The sequence below is a fragment of the Centruroides vittatus genome, unplaced genomic scaffold (assembly GCF_030686945.1).
Source record: "Centruroides vittatus isolate TY-2023 unplaced genomic scaffold, ASM3068694v2 contig_18, whole genome shotgun sequence".
Taxonomy (NCBI): domain Eukaryota; kingdom Metazoa; phylum Arthropoda; class Arachnida; order Scorpiones; family Buthidae; genus Centruroides; species Centruroides vittatus.
The window spans coordinates 722,369-743,879 of record NW_027121101.1 but is presented as its reverse complement, the minus strand read 5'-3'; the positions used below and the strand labels follow the sequence as shown (position 1 = coordinate 743,879).

Below are 21,511 nucleotides of genomic sequence, written 5' to 3'. Positions count from 1 at the left end.
TAATAATAAAATTTTACTTTTATAGGGTAACTTTCATTCATTAGATCAGGCCTCGGATCAGAACTATCAGGCGAGAGTTCGTACTCACACTTGTGCATTATAACAATGACACAGGCAAATTTTCATTTATTTAATTGTTTTGGTATACACATAACGGCAAACAAAAGTTTTAATAAATATATAATATCGCTTAGCAGGCCACACAATTTAACGTGACGGGCCGCAGGTTGGCCAGGCCTGCATTAGATGAATAAGTTTTTACTACAAAAACAAAGGAAACAAATGTATTTTCTTTATGCCATTTTACAAAGTCATGCTATTTTTGTCATAAAAATTATACCACCTATTGAGATATTAACTTGTGACAAAAAGTTATGATACTTATAGTATAAAGATTAATCATAATATTTCATTAATGAAAATTAAGACTATACAAACAATAGAGTCCTTTTTTGCCTGTTTTTATCTTTTTTATTCCAGTCCAGGCTGCCCGAAAATCCACCAGAGGACTCTCAGCTTAAATGCAATTATATAACATGAATGCTGTCGTGAAGAATTTTAACAGTTTTTAATGTATGTAGACATCGTAGCCTACAAAAAAGGTTGACGTCGAAATCATTTTTAATAGTGTGTAAGTTTTTTGATTGTCTTCATCTGTTACTTTTAGAAGTTTTAATTCAAGTTGCTAGCTGTTTTTGTGGTTCCTGGACTGGAATAAAAAGGATAAAAATAGGCAAAAAAGGATTCAAACATTGTTTGTATAGTCTTAATTTTCATTAATGAAATTAGTCAATGTAATCCTGGGCTTCTAATCTAAGTACAATTAATCATAATAATCTACATAATCATTACCTTTCTACTTATTGATATGATTCTCTCTATTGATTTTGATATTATCTATCAAACTTAATAAATAGAATTCCGAACAGATTTTTCTGCATATGTATATCATAGTACAGTACATAATGACATTTCCTGATATTTAGTAGTACAGAATAAACAAATTTAAGATCAACACAAAGGTTAATAAAACAAAATAATTTTATTTTATTTACTGTAAATAGTTAAAAGCATATCTTCAAATTCCATAGCTTGTTTCAGAAGATACAATGAATCAGTTGATAGAATTAATGATTATAGATCTTAGAAGTGAATTTTTTTTGTGATTTTTCTCTTTACAATATCTGTTAATCTTATAGAATGGGTTAACTAGTCTTATAAAAACTATATTCATATTTATGCATTCTCAACATACCCCTTAAACCACAATAAAAAAAAAAGGATAATAGGCAACAAGTAAAAAAAATAATGACCATTATATTAGTTTTCTGCTTGCTATTTTCACAGATGAAAAATATTGTTGTTTTTAATGATGGCTAAACATTATTATCTTGGCTTTAAAAATTAAGATCTTTCAAATATAAAGATAAAATTTCTAAACTTATATAAGTTTATAAGTAAAATATTTTGATTTTTAATAAGTTTGCTGCCTTCTTCAAGAGTCAAGAATAAAAACCAATTATGAATTATTAATTTTCAATTAAATTACTTGCAGCAACATTAAAAAATTAACATATAAAGAAACTTATTGTTTCTTAGGTATTTATTTTCACAATTATAAAGACACAGAAAATATTTTGAAAGTACTAGCACAGAAAAACTTTGAAAGTTTCTGAAAGCAAAAATGCTAATTTTTATATAAGCATATTGAAATTTAAGCATTTATATTATAATTGATCCCAATGATTTTCACAAGTTGGTCAATTTAAAAGTAAAAGAAAACCAAATTATATTAAAATGTTTTATTTAAAATTTAATGTTTTTTCAATTTCAGCATATCATTCCTTTCTTGTGAGAGATTAATTTATATAAAAGTAATTATGGAAAACCTTCCAAGAAAGTATAATCATTAAGAGAAATTTATTATTTTATGCTTATGTAAAAAGAAATTTGCAATAAAGTCACTTTCTGAAATAATTCTGCATAACATATGATTGATGAAAAGAGATATCAAAATAATATCTAGTTAATAGTTTTCAAAAATATGATGCATCTATTCGAAAGAAGTAAGAAAAACAATTCAGCCAATCAAAGGTTGGATTTATAAAAACTGATCAATTTAATACCGTATACCTAAATCTATGTCAAATCAAATAATATTAAAACTTGATTTAATTACTTAGCTGAAGAATAGACAAATACCTGCTCCATTATATAGTTGATAGAAAAATAAAATACCGCATATCTCGGCGGATAAGACGACCTTCGGATAAGACGATGTATAAATTTTCGTCGAAGTTTTATAGTTTTAGCATATATCTGTCCTATAAGACGACCCCCAAACTATCAACAGCCTATGAATTTAGTTTAGATCAGCGATCATCATGTGGATAATAATACTGTATAGCGTATATGGAAGTATGTCCTATTTGTAATTTTTCGAATGAACAAGTTTTATTTTCTTGCATCTGGCGATTTTTGCAAACATTCGCACTAATTCGGGCATTTGGGTAATGACCATGACTATTCACAAAAACATTGTATGGGCTATTCTATTTTGTGCACATACCCTACTCTCTTCTAGTAAATAATTACTGTTTGTCTGTCTTTTTATAATGGTTCTAATTTATATAAATTAGAATCTAATTTTTTTGTATCTGTCCTATAAGATGATCCTGGATTTTCGGGGCCATTTTTTATGGCTCAACTATTGTCTTATCTGCCGAGATATACGGTAGTTATTTTTAATAAAATCAGACTCAATAACTGAATTTTTAAAATCAATGATTTTTTGTTAAGTTTATATAGTGAAAATTTGAGTTAAATAATTTGAAAATATCTAGAACACATTTAAGTTATTTTTAAAAATTTATTTTACATATTCATGTCTTCTATAAATTATATTTCTTATACATTAAATATTTAGCAATTATTTTACCTTCTTTTAATTTTCTCACGTCATATAATCCAAGTATATATTCTTGCGTAAAACTCTGCAAATAAGTAAAAGTAATTATTAATTTTAAAATAACACTGCTTATTATTAAGAAAAAAAACTTACTCCATGTATAGTATTTTCTTCATGATATTGTCTTAAAAATCTACCATGACATAATTCATATGTCCAAAAATGTTCTAACTATTAAAAAAATAATATATTATATTATTAAAACAATATATTTGATTTATAAATTTGATTAAATAATATTTGAGAATTAATAAACTTGTGATTAACAAATTTAAGATGTTTGTATTTTTATAATTCAAAAGTAGCCTCCAAAGAATAATAATCAAAATACAGTAATAAAAAAAAGAATTAAAACTTTATATAAATTTTGTAAGTTAGGGAGTGATTCTTAAATTTAAAACTTAATTTTGAATACTTATACTTATAATTAAGTCTAAATTTATTATTGAATTGTTCCCCATTGTCCTTCAAGCTAAAAAATTAACAGGAAGTGATCAATATCAATTCTGCAGTTTGACACAGCTCTAGTGAGCAAAAATATAAATACTTTACATAATAGACTATTTCACAAACTTACTTACTCTATAAGAAAATACCATCTGAGTAAAAAGAGGTCTCAACAATTGCTTTGCAGTTGGCCCATCATAATTATATTTTCCAGAATCCTGAAATAACATATTTAAAAATATTTAATATCCAATTTAATTTTTTAATTATTGAAAATGTTATTAATACCTGATTAAGTATTACTGTTTCTGGCAAAAGGCAATTATATTTTTCATTATCAACAGATGTCATTAACAGAAAATTTTCAGTCTGAAATAATAATAAAAATATTGGTAACTATTCAAAATCTTAATAAATAACAAAAATTATTGATATGTAGTCTCTAATATTTAAACTGTTTAATAATAATCATTTAAAAAATCTAATATAAATTAAATATTTTATGACGACACATTAACATATTATCAATACCTCTATATTTTAACACCTGTAGAATGAATTTTTTATGCTAAATATTATTTTAATGACATTTAACTTAGAAAATATAAAATTTTAAATTTATTAAATCATTTTAATTCAAATACAGTAAAACTTCTCTAACTCAAGCATCTGTAACTCAAAGAAAATGAAGCACTTGATAGGTCTCAATAGATTATCATAGAGATTTAAGGAAATTAAAGTTGAAGATGTTAACTTGAATTTTCTTCAAGTCATTCACAGTCCCTGAACACTGATTTATGTTAGTTTCAACTTCCCTGACTTGAATTTTAATACTTATTTTATTTAAAGTAAGCCTAATTATTGGATTTCCATGAAATTTTCAGACAGTTGTATCTACTATCCAACACCCACTTGCAGACAATATTCCAGTCAAAAGCCAGGGGGACCTCTTGCTTTATCTCAACAAGTTTTACCTGCAAAACTGTTTGATTCCATTAGTTATGTCAAACATTTTGCTGAAAGGTGTTCACGGGCTGTTTAAAACAAAAAACTATCAAATATTCTTTATATAATGAAAGAGAAGTAAAAATACAATACTACTCAGAATTGGCATTTTTTACTCTACTCTTCTCTAAGTCAAATTGTCTGTAACTCAAAACTTTTTCCTGCCCCTTGAAGCTTTGAGTAAGAAAAGTTTTACTGTATTAATAATAAGTTAAATAAGTGATAAGTGAACATATTTTAAAATATATTTAAATTTTTGTTTTTCTTTTTATTTATTTTTATTATATGAAAGTTAAAATTTATTTAATTTACTATTGTAGACATAAGTTTAGTCAATATCAGTTGTTATTATATTAGATAATCATTTATTTTAGTATTTCCAGTTTTTTTAAGCATTATTAACATAATCTGTAAATATTAACTAACATAATAATCTCTCATAATAATAAAGATTTGTTTGATTTTCATTATTGAAAACAATTTAATTTGTTACAAATTATTGTTTTCTTGTTTGCTATTAGAAATATTCTTACTTTTGATAATAAATACACAGAGTGGTCATAATTAAAATTTCCTTATTCAGAGCACTCTATTCTGTAGCTGTAACCAATAAGCACATTGACATCAAAATTTGTATTTTAGATTACTCGAAGGATGCGGAAAAGAATTTTACAAAACCAAAAAAAAAATTAGTTCAAAAGCTTCTGCTAGGGAGTACCTTACAGAAAAATAAAATGGGACAAAACAACAAAAATGTATTTATTTGTTCTAGAAGAAATGTGTCTTCTGCAGAGGCTGTTTACTGATGTAAGGAATGTTGCTCAATGTCCCATTTTTCAGGCATAAAATTTGAAGGCAATGAACAGCTGACTGCTACTGCTCTTCAGTGATGCTTTCTGTTTGCAGTGTAATATGATCCTTTAAATCTGAAAAAGTTACATTTGATAAATCATATATGCCAAAGTGTCCCCTAGTGGAAGTTTTAACAATTTTTTTTTTTTTTCAAAATCCTTTTTCACATTCTTTGCATAATCTGTATACAAATTTTAGTGTCAATCTGATTATTGGTTACAGCTACAGAGTGCTCGTAATAGGAAAGCTTTAATTATGGCCAGCCCGTATATCTGATTGCTATATAATTATAATTATTATTATGTGGTAAAGGATAGCATTGATTTAATGTTAATTTGAACTGTATATTGAGTAAAGTAATTATTATTCATTTTCAGAATACTTTTGGCACACAGTTTTGATCATCTCATCTAATTTTTTATTTGAAAGTATTAAAATTAGTATTTAATATTTAAAAATACTGAAATTTTCACTTTAATAAAATTATTTCTTATTTAAAATCAAATGGATGATGAAAATTTTCTAAACACTGAATATTAATGAAACACAAAATCCTATTTAAAAAAAATTGATGCTAATACTTGATGCAATTATTTTAGTTTATTCAGCAATTAAATTCTGCACTGATAAAATTCTAAGTATATAACTGGAGCTGCTAACATGTTTAAAAACTGATAAGCAGAAAAAGCAAATGATATTCAAGAATATAAATAGAGAGCATTTTAGTAGTTCATATTTTAAAGGTCATATAGTATTCTGTTCTTTTAAAATACATATTTCTATCTTTTGAATTCACAATAAATGCATTGTAATTTTATATTTAATGTATAAAGATTATATAATATGACATTTCCTCTTAATAAAATTATACTAATAATTTTTAATTATTTTATATAAAAAGATATTTGAGAAAGACAATGATACTTTAAGAGGGAAAAAAATTTTTTTATCATATTGTTTTCCTACATCAAGCTGATTTCTGAGAAGTGATTGGAATAATTTCTTCTATCAAGTTTGTGAATCTGATATGCTCTATGCTAACTTATACATACAATATATTAAAGCTGTACCCCTGACTGCCTTTAGTAGTTCAACCCTGATATTTTGCATTACTTTCTGACACTTCATATTTTTTTTTTACATTATTATAATTATTTGTAAATAATATTAATGTTATATATTATTTTTTATTAAAATTTTTTGATTTATGGATTAAATAAGATAAAAACACATTGTTATTCAACATAATTTATAGTAACTGAATTTGTATATTGAACTGGTGTTTAAATAAAAACAAGTTTATACGAGGGAGTCTAATAATCATTACTGCAGATGTACAGAGTATTTTATCATATCCCCATCCTGATGTCCTTGCTTTATGTTTTAAAAAATGTCTTTATTCAGAATTACCAATAAATATAAACATATTATGCATATAAGTTGTAATATATAATATCTGAAATATTAGAACAAAATAATTTTTTTCAATATCTTCAAATTTTATATTTTATGTTCTTTATTCTAATTTACATTTCAAGACCTAATTATGACTGTTAAAGATGGTTGAAAATGTTTGTTTCACTAATAAATATTGCTTTTTTACTGGATTTTTGGTGTTTTGAAGTTAATTATTAGTAGACAGTGGATTTTAGGCAAATGTCTACTTTTTCCCTTGATTACATGGCTAAGATTTTGTATTAACACTTTTCATGAACATTTAGACAGAAATAATGGTATTTCATAATGCCTAAAAATGCCTATTTTGATGTTACTACCTATTTTTGCCTAAAATACAAAGTTTAGTCTGTTTTCATATTTTTAAAAAGTTTTATTAATTTTTCCATTTTGTTTTCTGCAAAGGTTTACTTTGATTCTTAAATTATTAATTAACATACAGTTTGCATTCCAAGGTGGTTACAATCTTACAAATCCTCTCTCCATCATACACTCCGAAAACAGCAATTAGCCGCACCTCGTCTTTTGTCACCAAGTCATAAAATCTCAACTTCTGCCAGAATAACAGTCTGATAGTCTACTGCAGATCAGTTTTATTTTTGTGTTTGAAGTATTCACTTGTGGATAAAATTGTAGTGAAAACCCCAAAAGTTAAAACATCTAAAGCCTCATTAATTTGACAATGGCTTCAAGAATTCCCCCATTACATGTCAGATGACAAGATTATTGTGCAAAGTCTGTAATAAAGAGGTCAATAAAAAAAATTATTTTCATAAATTAAAATATTACTGCAAATTACATATTGTATATACTGCGTAATATTAATATACATAAAATATATAGTAGTTTAAAAGCAATCAATAACAACAAATAGTAAAATATAATATGTTTTGTAGGTGTTCAGTGAAAAGAAATACCACCTCACACAACATGCACAAGGTGCTCTGCATAAATCAAATGTTGAAGGAAAATATAAAATGAAACAGATGCACTTAATGCTAACTTCAGAGACTTCATCGAAGAAAAACGAGTTTAGTGCTGATTTGTGTTGTGCTATTATAGCAGCAAATATTCCATTTAAACCTTTGGAGAACACTCATTTTAGAAATTTCTTGGAAAAGTACTGCCACCAGAAAATCCCTTCAAAGTCAACACTTCAAAAGAATTATGTGCAACCTGTATATGAAGATGTTATTTCCAGGAAAAGAGATTATCTTAAGGACTCTTACTTGTGGTTCTTTGTTGATGAAACAATGTAGTTTTGGACGCTATGCTGCCAACTTGATTGCTGGAAAGCTTGATCCCAATGGACTTTCCAGAGCTCACCTGATCTACACCAAATAGTTAACTAAAACTAACCATGAAACAGTGGCTAATTTTGTGAACAATGGACTAAAGATGATTAATCCTGATAACAAAGTTCTTGTAGCCATAACAGATGCTGCTTCATGCCATGAAAACACTTAAGGTTTATTCCCCTGCTCTTGTCCATGTGACATGCTTGGCCCATGGTCTCAATCAAGTAGCAGAACAAGTCAGAGTAGAATATGAGAAGGTGAATAAACTCATCTCCTCTGCCAAGAAAGTGTTCATTAAAGCTGCGTCAAGGGTGCAAGCTTTTTGGCAGATGCTCATAGATGTTGCTCTTCCTCCAGAACCTGTGCTCACCCGTTGGGGAACTTGGACGAAGGCTGTTAACTACTACAGTGAACATTTCTCCGATATCAAAAAACTTCGGTTAATGTCACCTTTGGTTCCAAAATGGCGGCTTGTCTCTGATTCCAGCAAATAGAAGAAAGGAAACAGTGGGGATGCATGTTCTAACCTAACCTATTCTAATAATTTTGTTGGTAATAATTATGGTAATTTGTTAGAATAGGTTAGGTTAGGTTAGAATGTGCGTCCCCACTGTTTCCTTCCTTCTATTTGCTGGAATCAGAGATGAGCCACCATTTTGGAACCATAGGTAACATTAACCAAAACTTCTGGCCACTTTAGTGGATGATACAGTTGTGTAACTAAAGCCAAGAAAATTTTGAATGACATTTATGTTCAGAACGACCTGGTGTACATCAAGTCTCATTTCTCATTCATTGCAGATACTACAAGGTGTGACAATTAAATTCCAGGACTGGGGTAATGAAAGGACACAAAGAACATATAATGAAAAACCCTTTTAATATGTTTCAAAGTAATCCCCCTGGAGGCAATGCACTTCTCGCAATGCTTGTACAAGTTCTTGAAACACTTGGCAAAGTCACTTCTGTTGACAGCTCTCAATTCCTTGGTCACATTGCGCTGTATGTCCTCCAGGTCGTTGAATCTTCGTCCCTTCAATGTGATTTTGATTTTCAGAAACAAAAAATAGTTGCAAGGCGACAAATCTGGTGAGTATGGAGGGTGGCTCAACTCCACAATGCCATGTTTGGCCAAAAACTCCTCGACAACAGTCGCAGTGTGCGGGCGGGCATTGTCGTGCAGCAGTACCCAGCTTCCTCTTGCTGCAAACTGAGGCCTAACCCGGTGAATTCTCTTCAACAGTCGATCCAAAACTTGTACATAATAGTCCTTATTAACTGTCTGACCTGGGGAACAAATTCTTTGTGAATGATCCCCGTGCTGTTGAAAAATGTGATCAGCATCACCTTTGTTTTCGATTTTTCAAAGCAAAATTTCTTTTGCCATGGAGATTTTGGTGAGTGCCATTCCATACTTTGTCTCTTGGTTTCCAGGTCATACTGGAAACACCATGTTTTGTCACCTGCTACTATGGAATCCAGTAAAGAGGGGTCATCATCAACATCTTGAATGAACTGTTGACACGCTTTCAGCCAGAGATGCTTTTAGTCCTCAGTGAGATAGTGCGGAATGAAGCGGAAGCAATTTTTCTTTTGCCCAAATCTTCGGTGATGATTAAGCGAGTTGTCTCCAGATCGATACCAGTTGTCTCCGCTATCATCCAAATAGACATTTGACGGTCATATTGCAGCAAGTCTCTGATTTTTTTGATGTTTTCTGGTGTTTGAACTGATTGAGGTCGTCCAGGGCAAGCATCGTCCTCAAGGTCTTCCTGACCATCCCCAAAACATGCAAACCACTCAAAAACACAAGAGCAGGATAGGGCATCATTCCCATAAACTTGCTTGATGAAGGCATACATCTCTGTTACACTTTTACCCAACTTTTAACAAAACTTAATGTTCACTTTTTCTTCCATGACAAAAACATGATAGCACTTTCTCACAGCAATATGTGAATGGAGTACAGAAAAAGAACGAGTTATGAGACACGAACAAATCTTTGCAGACAAGTAGCCAGATGGTTGAACTATTATGACAAGCTTAGACAAGTTTCTGCACGCTGACACTGCAGCACTACACAACCAATCCTGGAATTAAATTGTCACACCTTGTATTATTGCTCTTGAAAGTAGTGGGGAACCTATATATGAACAAATTGAGGAGATCAATTTTGTTCATATATAGCAAAGCAGAAACTTTGTGATGCACCAGGCACTACAGGCTTTATATGCACTGGAAGTTGGTTCTGTGTCTGTTGTACGTATCCAAGCAGTGTGTATATTACCGATTAGCAATACTGGCCAACGTATACAGCAAAACCATGTTAGCCGAACTAAGTCCATAGCTCAATTTGAATTCCTTATGGATTGTAAAAGGAAGTGTGTGTTGCCTACGTCAATTTTTCGTACTCGTCTTCCACAAATAGGCATTAGTTCCAATAACGTTCCATCGGGTAACCATTCGGTCAAACCCAAAGAAGAACTCTGAAGGAGTCGGAAAACATTTGTGCCGTGTTTGTTTTTTGTATTATAGGCACCAGAAGTTGGTTCCGTGTCTGTTGTACATATATCCCAGTGTGGAGTGGTATGTATGGTACTCAGGGTGCTTCACAATTTACCTCTTCATTTGATTCTAGTTTAGACCAGTCTCAAAATTTTTTGAACCACCTTTATATATAATGTTTACATTTATTGATAATTCTGAATGAAGACACTTTAAAACATGAAGCAAGGGCATTAGGATAGGGAAATGATAAATTACATCTGAGGTAATGACTCTCAAGGATAAACTTGCCATGTTTATTTAAGCACTTATTCAATCAAAAGTTCAATATTTTAGTGATTATCTATGCTCAAAATGTCAATTTAATATGTTTATATTCTAAATTGTCTTTATATATAAATAACATAACATTTCAAGTATTTATCGTAAAACTAAATAGAAAGCAAATTTACTTACTTGTGACGAGTGTTCTTCCCCTTTATTAATATTCAAATCATTAACTACTTGTTCGTTTTTAAGCTGATTCTGATTTTTGGCGCCAGGAAAATTAATTCTAAACACTACATCATCGTCGAATTCTATAGTCAACACGCTGTTTACGATTAAAGAAAGGCAGAGAAGAAAGGAAGAAATAATAAACCGTACGAAACTGGAAGGATGCATAACATAGCATTTAATAACGTCCGCAATAAGTTAAATGCTAACGAACTTACTCCTTTTAAACATCCTACTACAGTAAATAAACACGTCCACTTACTTATCAATGCGCCCTCTGTCATTTAAAATCTGTTTCATTTAAAAAAAAAAACGCTCTATCAATAAATAGAACGGTCTATATTTTAAGATACGGTTTTAATTTATATTTTATTATGATATATAAACGAGAAAATTTTTTAAAAAATTTATTCAGTCTCGTGGGCACTAAGAGAACCTTTTTTTAAGCAAGTCCATTCTGGGTTCGGCCAGGCTCCAATGGAGTGGCCTGGTGAAGGGATAGGACCCGATATATCCTGAAAAATTCCTGGGGATTTTCGATCCGTACGAATTCGATCCAGTGTTTCCCAAAATAGTAGATGCCCATCTTAGGCACTCAACCATCCGGTCGTCGACTGAGAAGAATCATAAGTTTCGTCATCGTCATAAGTGTTTCGGGTTCGATTCTGAACCCGATTGACACAGGTTCTCTGAGTAAAATCTGATTGTGGTTTATTGATTTTTCAGTAATTTCATTCTCTGTTTATCGAAATCGTTCATGTTGTCGATCTCTAATTTTCATCAGGCTCGCTAATACTGTATTGAACAAAATTGAATCCGAATAATAAAATCCAGCGACGGATTAAGATCGCGAGAAAAAGTCATTTTTATTGCGGGATAATTAAAACAAATTATTTTATTAATTTATCAACATATAATTTGATTGTTTTACGCTGTCATTTTATAAGATTTTATGAAGCGTTTATACAAATGTTAATGTTTTTGTAAATGTTGGATTTACTTAGAAATATATGTTTTCCAATAAATCCAACATTGATCAGTTATATTTATAGAGCTTATATATTTATATGATAGAATTATTAATTAAAAAGTTATATAAACACATAATTAAGGAACAGAACTAATCGGAAGACCGAGCTGGTTAAGTCATCAGCTTACCGCTCGTCTTTTTTTATCTTCCTGGCTATTATATATAACAGAGGGAAAGGGTATGGTGATGGGTCAAAAAACGACCCTCTAGATTTTTACGTTTTTGGAACGTCAAGATTTCTTAAAACGTCATGAAAAAAAAAACACTGAGGATTTTTCCTGTGTACTTGTGTTATTGTGGGGTGGACACGATTTTGTTCACTTTGAAGCTTAACTCCTGTGCCTTTTGTCGAAATTTTCTGAAATTTTACAGGATTTGTGTATTAAGTGGATTGATGATATTAAATTTTGGTGGTTAAAGATCAAGGGGGTGGGGAGATAAAAGGGTCACGTGTTATATTTCGACGTCGAAACGTACTCGGGGGTCGAACGTAATGAAGGTTTTATTACTCTATTAGCATTTATAATTTCTTATAAAATTCGTGCTTGCCCTCAAAATTAAGTTGTTTGTCATTTTATAATAATTATTAAAATAAAGTTTTCAAATAAAATATCACAACAGATGACGCCATACATAATTTCAAATTCTTTTGCTGAGAAAATTACGCAACTCGTTACTGTATTTTTTACATTACGAATCTAGAGAAAATTGTTCCAATTCTTTTTTGCAGAAAATAATTTTTGAAAAAGCGAATGTAACTGAAAAATATACGAATTCGGAAAATGCATTCTGTTCTGAATCTTATATCTTTTCTATATATTTCCGTTATTAATATTCATTTCAAAATCCTCCATTCATCCTCATCTTGATTTGATCCGATCATATGACGTAATCGAAGTAAACACCGATTTTGAAAATAAGAATATACCAGAGCCTCTCCGATTAAGTGAGCATTATCTTTCTGTCCAGTTCTATGCTTACGGAAGGACATTCAGACTTTCTTTGCTGGAAGACCGATCTATTTTTACTCCCCACAGTATGGTATTCATACACAAAAATAATAAGATCATCAAAATGTATCCACGTAACATCCTCGGTTCCTCCATTTTCGAAGGAATTATTGAGGGGAAGAGTGGATCATTAGTCAATGGATACTTTGATGGTGGCATTTTCACTGGGCGAGTCGATACGGGTGAAGAAGTTTATTATCTCGAACCGGCTTCTGTTCATCTAAAAGATGAAATTTATGCAGATAAAGTTATGATCTATAAAGAAAAAGACGTATTGCCTGTAGGTTGCAAATTCCAGGATGGTAAACATGTTTGTCAGGAACATTCAAGAACCGCAGACGACACGGTTTCTATTGAAGAAATGCATTTTCATCCATTTAATGTTTCAGAAATATTACAGACAGAATCAAAAGAGATCGAGTAAGTGAATATTTTTTAATGTTCCAGATATATCACCACAAAGTGTTTTTTTTTTTTTTTATTTTAACTCTGTTTGCTCTGTGAGTTCTTTTTCCATGCCCATTATGGGTTCGGTCGGGTTCACAATTGGGACGATGAAGAACAAGATATCCTGGACAGTTACATACAAAAAATTACTGAGCTTTCGGCTGTCGTTGGTTCCATGTTGGGATGGTTGAATGGTTAAGATAGCAGTTTACTGCTCTGGGGCATCCACGATGGATCCAGATGGGTCAAAAAACAATTTTTTGAAAGGTGGTTGGTTCATCTGGCTATGTCTGGTCCTTTCCCGTCCCTCCCTACCCAGCTGCCTTTTTGTGGGTCGGCCGAACACCATAATGATATTGCTAAAAATGTCCTCTTAGTGCCCACGGGGTGAAAAAACTGATCCTATTATGTTTTTATTTTTCAGAAGAAATTTAAAATGTGAATTGGAACTTTTTGCGGATCATACCTTTTCTTCCTATAAGAAAAATGATCACTCAAGTATCATTGCTGCAATGATATATCATGTGAAATTAGCCGATAAAATATTTCGTTTTACCGATATGGACAATGATTTAGTAGCAGATGGCATAGGATTCCTTGTAAATAAAATATCTATTTTCGAAGATGAAAATCAACCGGGTTATCCACTGAAAGAAGAAAGCACCAATAGTGATACTGTTTTTAGATCGCTGACCTCATATAATCAACGGCAATGTCTGCTAGTTGCCTTCGCTCATAGAGATTTCGATGGTGGGGTGATCGGGAAAGCTTTTGTGCCATCTCCTAGAGGAGTTGGAGGAATCTGTTCACGTTTACGTGGTCAAAGCGTCAATAATAATCTTATCACAATACGTAACTCAGGTGAAGTTTTACCTGCAGTGAAAGTGACTCTAGCTACAACTCATGAAATTGGGCACAGTTTTGGAAGCAAACATGATCCAGTAAATGATCCAAATTGTTCTCCTGGAATTTCCATTGGCAACTATATCATGTATCCATCTGTGTCACATGGTGATAAGGGCAACAACTGGGTATTTTCGTCGTGCAGCCGAAAAATGATGAAGGACGTTATCATCGCCAACGGTTAGAATAATAATAACGATTGTTTATACTTTAAGTTGTCAATAAATTGTTTTTTGTTTTGGCACAGGTCGCTGTTTAAAAAAGCAAACAAGTGCCGTCTGCGGAAATTCGATAACAGAAGACGGAGAAGAATGCGACTGCGGCCAGCAATGTAACACTTTAGATAAATGTTGCGTTCCACCGGGATCCTATGATGAGTGTACCATTAAAAAAAGCGAAGGAGTCCAGTGCAGTCCTCGTGAAGGACAATGCTGTACAGATGATTGTAAAATTGTTTCGGCTTCTGCCAAAACTCTATGTTTTATCAATCTTCCTTGCCGGAAAAGAATTTCTGTGTGTGATGGACTTTCATCATTTTGTCCAGAAACGTTAGTGCCTGATGGTACACCATGTATGGAATCTATTCGTACGTGCTTTTCTGGCATTTGCAGAAGCGACGTTTGCAACGATAACAACTTGCAAAGTTGCGAATGTTCCGTTTTGAGTGGGAAAGAATGCCATGTTTGCTGTTTGGATACTTCCAACAAATGCCATTCCGTTCAAGATTTAAACATCAGAGTTTCAAATGGAAGATATTTTAAGCTTCACGGAACACCTTGCAATTACAATAGAGGAAAATGCAGAAGGTAAATATAATTTAATGTTTATTTTTTGTTTTAGAATATATAAAATCATAATTTTTAAAAAGCAATGGAACATGTTCGAGAGACGCACCCGAAGAAACACGTGTTCCGCCCAGATGGACACAGGGTCCAACAAGATTTCAGACAATTCGACCAAGGTTTACACCGCGAAGACCAACTTTTCGACGATGGTATACACTTCCAAGAGCAACAGGGTTATTTCCAACACAACCACCTCGGTTTCCTCCAAGAGAGCCACCTCCACCAAGAATACCACCAAAGTATCCACCTTTTCCTCCAAGGAAGCCTCCTCCACCGAGAATACCACCGCAATACCCACCTTTTCCTCCGAGATCCCCTCCCGACTCTGGACCACGCAAATTTGAAAGGGGGCTTAATTATTTCACAATATACAAATTTTGGCCATTGTTCTTACCATTGCCTATACTCTTTGTATTCATAGTCGTAATTTACATATGTTCTTGTAGACAGTGACTATCTTAGAAACTATTTACATTATTCAAATTAAAACAGTTGTGTATATGTATTTACAAATTTGGCGTGTTTTATGAAATTCTCATAAAAAGCATCGTAGAACGAAAGTAATACTCGCATAGATCAATAACATAAAAATTATCTTATCAATTTAGGAGCATTTTCATAAATTTTCCAAATAAAAATTAAACTTTTTTGATAAGCTAGCAGAAATACAAGCTACACAAAAAGTTGTTCTGATGATTTCTTCTTTTACTGAAGTGATCAACCGTCCAGGTTTAAAAGCTCAGGTTTATGTACTCATTTTTGTCCCGATCCTAGAAAAACTGTAGAACTTCCATAGATATAGGATTGGCTAAGTCTAAATCTACAGAAGTAGGAAATGAAATATTAAATTTTCAATTAGATGGATTATTTGTGGAAATTATTGACGAAAGACTGATTGAAAAATTACCTTTTGTTATACCAAACATTGGGAAGTCTAGCAGAAAGCTGGTAGCAGAAAATCCATTTGGTTTGTATACATATATAGCTTATAAACAATGTCTAGTAGAATAAATTCAACAAATCCCTCAAAGTGAAAAACTGTAGAACAAACAGCAATTCTCCGACTGAAGAAACGATAAACGGAAAAAATCATCAGTGATGGCATAACTGACGCAACAATAGACTAACCGTACTCATTTCCTCCAATTATCGAGGAAACAAACGTTTATATCATTGTTGTCATATAAAAATCCCTTCCATCTTAAATTTATAGTGGGTATGAATTAATGTATATTACACTTTACTGTATAATAATCTTGCTATATGTATTGTAAATTTACACAAATACTTAATATCTTTAATTTACTACCAAGTGTTTTAGACCATTCAGTCACAGTTAAAAAATAATTTATACTTAACTGATTCAAATTATAATTTAATTATTAGATTAATATAAAATTCAATTTATGTTATTAATTAATTACTTCATACCTTTGTTGACTTTGAAAGTCAACAAAGGTATGAAGTAATTAAGGACAAGAAGCACCTATCAACAGGTATACTACGGAAGTTCAATTTATGTATTTATAATATCTATCTTTAAATGAGTATTTTTTCAATTTATTCAACACACAGATCAAACAAGATTAATTAATTGTGGGGAAAATTAATTTCACAGAAAACAAATCTAAAATATTTTTAAAAATAAATTATATATTTCAGATAGATTTAAACTAGTATAAATATTTGTATTTAACAGAATTAATTTCAAATTTTACATTTAAAACATTATAAATGGAATCTACAATGTTTACAGAAAACATTTAATTTGAAGCATTTAATATTTTTACAATTATATTTACTGGTGGTCTAGAGTCACCAGTTTGCATACATATACAATATGTATATAGAATGTATTTGTATACATATAATGTATGTAATAATTATTTATAAAATAGATCTACAAAGAAAGTATTAAAAATACTATCGGATTTTTTTTCTCAAAACTGTAAGAATTACATTTCAAACAACGGAATATATGAATAAATAGTTTATTTTAAACAAAGTTTACAACTTGGGTTTTTTGGTTTTTCCTTATAAAACTCTATGGTTATCATTATATATATATATATGTATATATTAAGATTAAGAATACTCCAAACACCAAAAGAAGCACAAAAATATATACAATGTATATAAAAAGATAAGTGTTTAAATGCTATATCTTCATACAAAGAAATCTGAAACTTGACATGGAGTGCCAAACAAAAATGTTCTCTTGTGCAACATATTACAGATATGGCAGCATCTATGCAGTACTGCATTAGTGCATTCTTGGTAATTTTATCTTATCACTATATTCTGTACAAACAGTTACAAAAAAAAAAGAAAAGGAAATGCAACTGTTATAAAACATTTTAATGTTATTATTTGTAACTGAAAATATATATTAGATACAACAGAAGTAAAATTTTAATTTATTCCATCTTGTTTCGCTCAAACTTCGCAGTCATAATTTCCTAAAATAACAATTACAAAATAAAAATGCCATTAGGAATAATAATAATAATAATGACGATGATGATAAGAATAAATTAATAAATGTCCTACTTGTCTTAAGTTGTACTTTTTTCCAAAAACTTAAATTAAAAAAATTAATTAAATGAATAAAAATATTTCAATTGAAGTATAAAATTTCAACATTCTTAAATACTTAAGTAATATATTTTTTTTAAATTTTTAAATCTGTATTTATACATACAGGGTGGGCCAGCGAAAACGAAACGGCAGAGTGTTCGTGTTCGTCCAAGCAAAGCGCTCGGACAGGTCGATTTTACTCTCGAGGGGACATCTTTTGCAATAAAGTTTTTGCGATTTTGAATACAACAGACAACAAAAAATTTTAAAAACTCATTTATTTTGTATTAACTAAACAAGCATTTATTTCGAAAAAAATGTTTGTTTAGTTAATATTCAGAATCGCAAAAACTTTATTGCAAAAGATGTCCCCTCGAGAGTAAAATTGACCTGTCCGAGCGCTTTGCTTGGACGAACACGAACACTCTGCCGTTTCGTTTTCGCTGGCCCACCCTGTATATTTATAAAGTTTATAAAAATTTTATGTGAGTGACCCTGTTACAGATTCATCAAACAATTTGTTCCCTACACTAAGTAAATAGACTGTTCCTGCTACTGCTCAATTTTACAGCCCGATCAACATTTTTGAAATGAGCTCTAAGTAGATACATAGTCATCCCCAGATGTAAGAGACCAGTATGGTTTTATTTAAATTTATTGGTATAGAAATAAAGATCAAACAGTGTAATTGGCAATTCATCTGCATGATAAGCAGAAGTTAAGTGACACTGAATTATCTACAACACAATTGAAGCATGCTGTGCAAGATAAGAGAGGCACGGAGAGCTTTGATCCATAGCGTGACCGAGAGTCGGACACGACTAAACTGATAGGATAGGATGGATAGCTTTAATAAAATTCCAGCAGGTCATATGATTATAGAATATTTAAATTATTCATAAAAAGAAAAAAGAGCAGAATTTGAATCAAAACGAGCAGATTATTCAATCTGCTTGTATTGGTTAACATTCAATTGTTTACTTATATAATCTATGATGCACCAATGTGTCATCAACATACTGAAAGAAAAAAACTAATATGTTAAAATCATCTAATTAAAACCAAATTATCTAAACTTTGTTCTCTTTTCTTAGATTCAACTGTTGTCATTTATATCATTTTAATGTAATTATAATCTATATGAAAAATCTCTATTTCTAATATTTTTCAATGATACTTTGTTTGATTATGTAAACAATGTAACACAAAAGTAACTTCCATAGTTCTGCATTAAGTATAAAGAAATGCTGGATAAGGAAATTCAAGAATGCACAATATTTTTTAGTTGGAAAAGAAAAAAGTTTTTCCTACAACAAACCAAAAGAAAAAAAAAATATATATATATAAATGCATCCTGATGTCCAATTTCATCTAAGATAATTGGTCAACATTAAATTCATATAAATATTTATATAAAAATTATTTCCAAATTATCAATTACATAATTAGAAACAAAATTTCATTTTATTAAGTTGTATTTCTTTAAATTATTACAATAAATTTAATAAAATTACATAAGTAGAAATTTTCAGTACAACTTAAATACAAGCAAACAAGACATTAAATAAAATTTTGAAAATAGATAAATTTCTTACTTCATCAGAATCCATAAAACTTGGGAGAGTTCTGAGAGAGGAAAAAAATCTTTTATTATATAGATATAACAAAAAAGTTAATGAAATGTTTAATAATTTAAATATTCAGAATTCTACTATTACTATTACAAATATTTTTCGTAAAAATGCAGATCAGTTATCCCACAGCATTAATTCATTAAGAAAAATTTCCTTTATTATAAAAACTGTTAAATTTCTTCCTCTATGCTTATTAAATCTTTATTGGCATAATTATGTAATGTATTAAAAATTGAAATGAATTATACTAAATAAATTAACACAAAAAAGAGAGACCAACTTTATCTCATTGTTATTTATTTTAAAAAATCTATTAAGTATACGAACAAACTTCATCAGCCAACCCGATATACATTAAAGCAATACACCAACCAAAGCAGACTTATCAGGCTAGAAACGACTATAATAATAATAATTTATAAGACAATTTGGTACTAGAGTTAGGTATTAGGCACCATCTCTTGCTAAATTTAATAATTATAATTTTAATTAAATAATTTAGAATGAACTGGAAGAAAAGAACCGGCCCGTAGTGGAACTCAAACCCGCAACTCCTGCTTACCATGCAGATGCATTACCAATTACGCTATCCAGATTTCCAGTCCGATCTCCTCTTCCAGTATATATAAGCTTACGTTACAACCATTGATGGCCATTAATTATTTAAATTATTTAATTAAAATTATAATTATTAAATTTAGCAAGAGTTGGCATCTAACGCCTAACTCTAGTACCAATTTGTCTTATAAATTATTATTATTATAGCCATTTCTAGCCTGATAATTTGGCTTTGGTTTGTATATTGATTTTATTAGTTAAGGATTGATAGTGATTGGTTGATGCTATTTAAAAGTCTTTGTTTGTTTTTCCATAATTTAAAAAAACAAACTTTTAAATATTTGTGTTTCTATAATCAGTTATTTCTCATTTGGCATTTCAAATTATAATGCCATTGTAATTAATCTTGTTTTTACTCTATATAATTTTTACAACAAAGATTCTACTTAATTGTAATTCAAAAATTTTATTGTAAAGGAAAGAATTTGTCATATTATCATACTCATAATACATGTGTATTATAAAAATATTGGTATAAATTTTCAATCTCTCATAAGAATATACATTATTATACTGTAATATATATCCAGTTATCAAAGTTTTATAGAAGTTTTTTCAGATTTGAGAATAAAAAATTTTATTGAATGTTTTTGAAATCAAAATTTATAATGACTAAAAAAATGATACTTAAAATTAGAACCAATGTATTTTGAAAACATTCTAAAATAATTTTATTTATAAAACCTGATAGAATTTAAATATTAGTCTTTTTAGTGTTCTACGAAGACTCATATTTAATGATACAGTACATTTAAAACTTTTAATTATGAAGTTTTCAGCTATTCTTACAGCTGTGTAAAACATGTAGTGATATCCTAATGAGAGCTGCAAGAATAATTGAAAACTTTTTCATAATTAAAAGTGTTACTGGTAAAAGTTTTTAAATGTACCTTTAAATATAACCAGTTAAGAATATTTTTCAACTCACATTTAAATAAAAATAAATTGTTTTATTGTAACAATGGTCTTCAGATTTGTCTAAACTAAAAATGTTTCCATCTCTAAGACTGAGTGTCACTTGAACAGAAGTGAAATGCAGTTTTAAAAAGTTTGTAGTAAAAGTCAAGCCAACAATGTCAAATCAATACAGTAACATTTTTAAAAATGCATATTTGTAGCCAAACAAGACAACTGCAATTTTATGTAACATTTTTTATCTTTTTTATAATTTTTATTTTCTTTAATAGATATTTTTTACATATCTTTAATGTATTTTTTTAAATATTGTTTTCAATTTTATTTTATAAATTTGTTCTTATTTTTATATTTTGATAAGGATTAAAATTATATATTTACATTTGGTATTTAAAATTAATTATTTCATACATAAACAATATTTTAAAATATTAAAAAGAATACTTACGATTCTGTCAAAGATGGAATATTTTCTTCAACCCATTTCAAATCATCTTCCTATATACA

The 21,511-nt window shown here is 29.8% G+C and overlaps 4 protein-coding genes across 5 annotated transcripts in view; 2 read left to right on the top strand and 2 right to left on the bottom strand.

Moving 5' to 3' along the window:
* The window catches only part of LOC136969534 (endoplasmic reticulum lectin 1-like), a 30,147-nt gene extending 18,836 nt beyond the window's left edge, over window positions 1–11,311 (bottom strand). The window contains exons 1-5 of the mRNA XM_067263726.1: window positions 10,987–11,311; window positions 3,704–3,784; window positions 3,550–3,633; window positions 3,062–3,139; window positions 2,939–2,993 (exon numbers count right to left, since the gene is read on the bottom strand). Coding sequence (XP_067119827.1) covers window positions 2,939–2,993; window positions 3,062–3,139; window positions 3,550–3,633; window positions 3,704–3,784; window positions 10,987–11,193 — 505 coding nt within the window. The 5' untranslated portion in view covers window positions 11,194–11,311. The remainder of the gene's footprint in view (window positions 1–2,938; window positions 2,994–3,061; window positions 3,140–3,549; window positions 3,634–3,703; window positions 3,785–10,986) is intronic.
* Window positions 1–21,511, top strand: part of LOC136969541 (tubulin-folding cofactor B-like) — a 389,641-nt gene that overhangs the window by 54,743 nt on the left and 313,387 nt on the right. The gene's annotated exons all lie outside the window — the stretch shown is intronic.
* LOC136969686 (disintegrin and metalloproteinase domain-containing protein 10-like) lies at window positions 12,748–15,777 on the top strand. The gene is made up of 4 exons (XM_067263966.1): window positions 12,748–13,485; window positions 13,937–14,595; window positions 14,663–15,221; window positions 15,284–15,777. Exons 1-4 carry the CDS (start codon window positions 13,094–13,096, stop codon window positions 15,711–15,713), a joined length of 2,040 nt encoding a protein of 679 aa, XP_067120067.1. The 5' UTR covers window positions 12,748–13,093; the 3' UTR covers window positions 15,714–15,777.
* The window catches only part of LOC136969525 (transmembrane protein 87A), a 70,692-nt gene continuing 66,778 nt past the window's right edge, over window positions 17,598–21,511 (bottom strand). For both annotated transcript variants that reach the window (XM_067263714.1, XM_067263713.1), the window contains exons 21-23: window positions 21,453–21,502; window positions 19,433–19,463; window positions 17,598–17,719 (exon numbers count right to left, since the gene is read on the bottom strand). In XM_067263714.1, coding sequence (XP_067119815.1) covers window positions 17,678–17,719; window positions 19,433–19,463; window positions 21,453–21,502 — 123 coding nt within the window. In that variant the 3' untranslated portion in view covers window positions 17,598–17,677. The remainder of the gene's footprint in view (window positions 17,720–19,432; window positions 19,464–21,452; window positions 21,503–21,511) is intronic.

Excerpts from the sequence above, each read along its gene's own strand:
- LOC136969686 (XM_067263966.1), top strand. The coding sequence starts at position 13,094 with ATGGTATTCATACACAAAAATAATAAGATCATCAAAATGTATCCACGT. Across the intron at positions 13,486-13,936 it reads ACAGAATCAAAAGAGATCGA|AAGAAATTTAAAATGTGAAT; the intron begins GTAAGTGAATAT and ends TTTATTTTTCAG. Across the intron at positions 14,596-14,662 it reads GGACGTTATCATCGCCAACG|GTCGCTGTTTAAAAAAGCAA; the intron begins GTTAGAATAATA and ends GTTTTGGCACAG.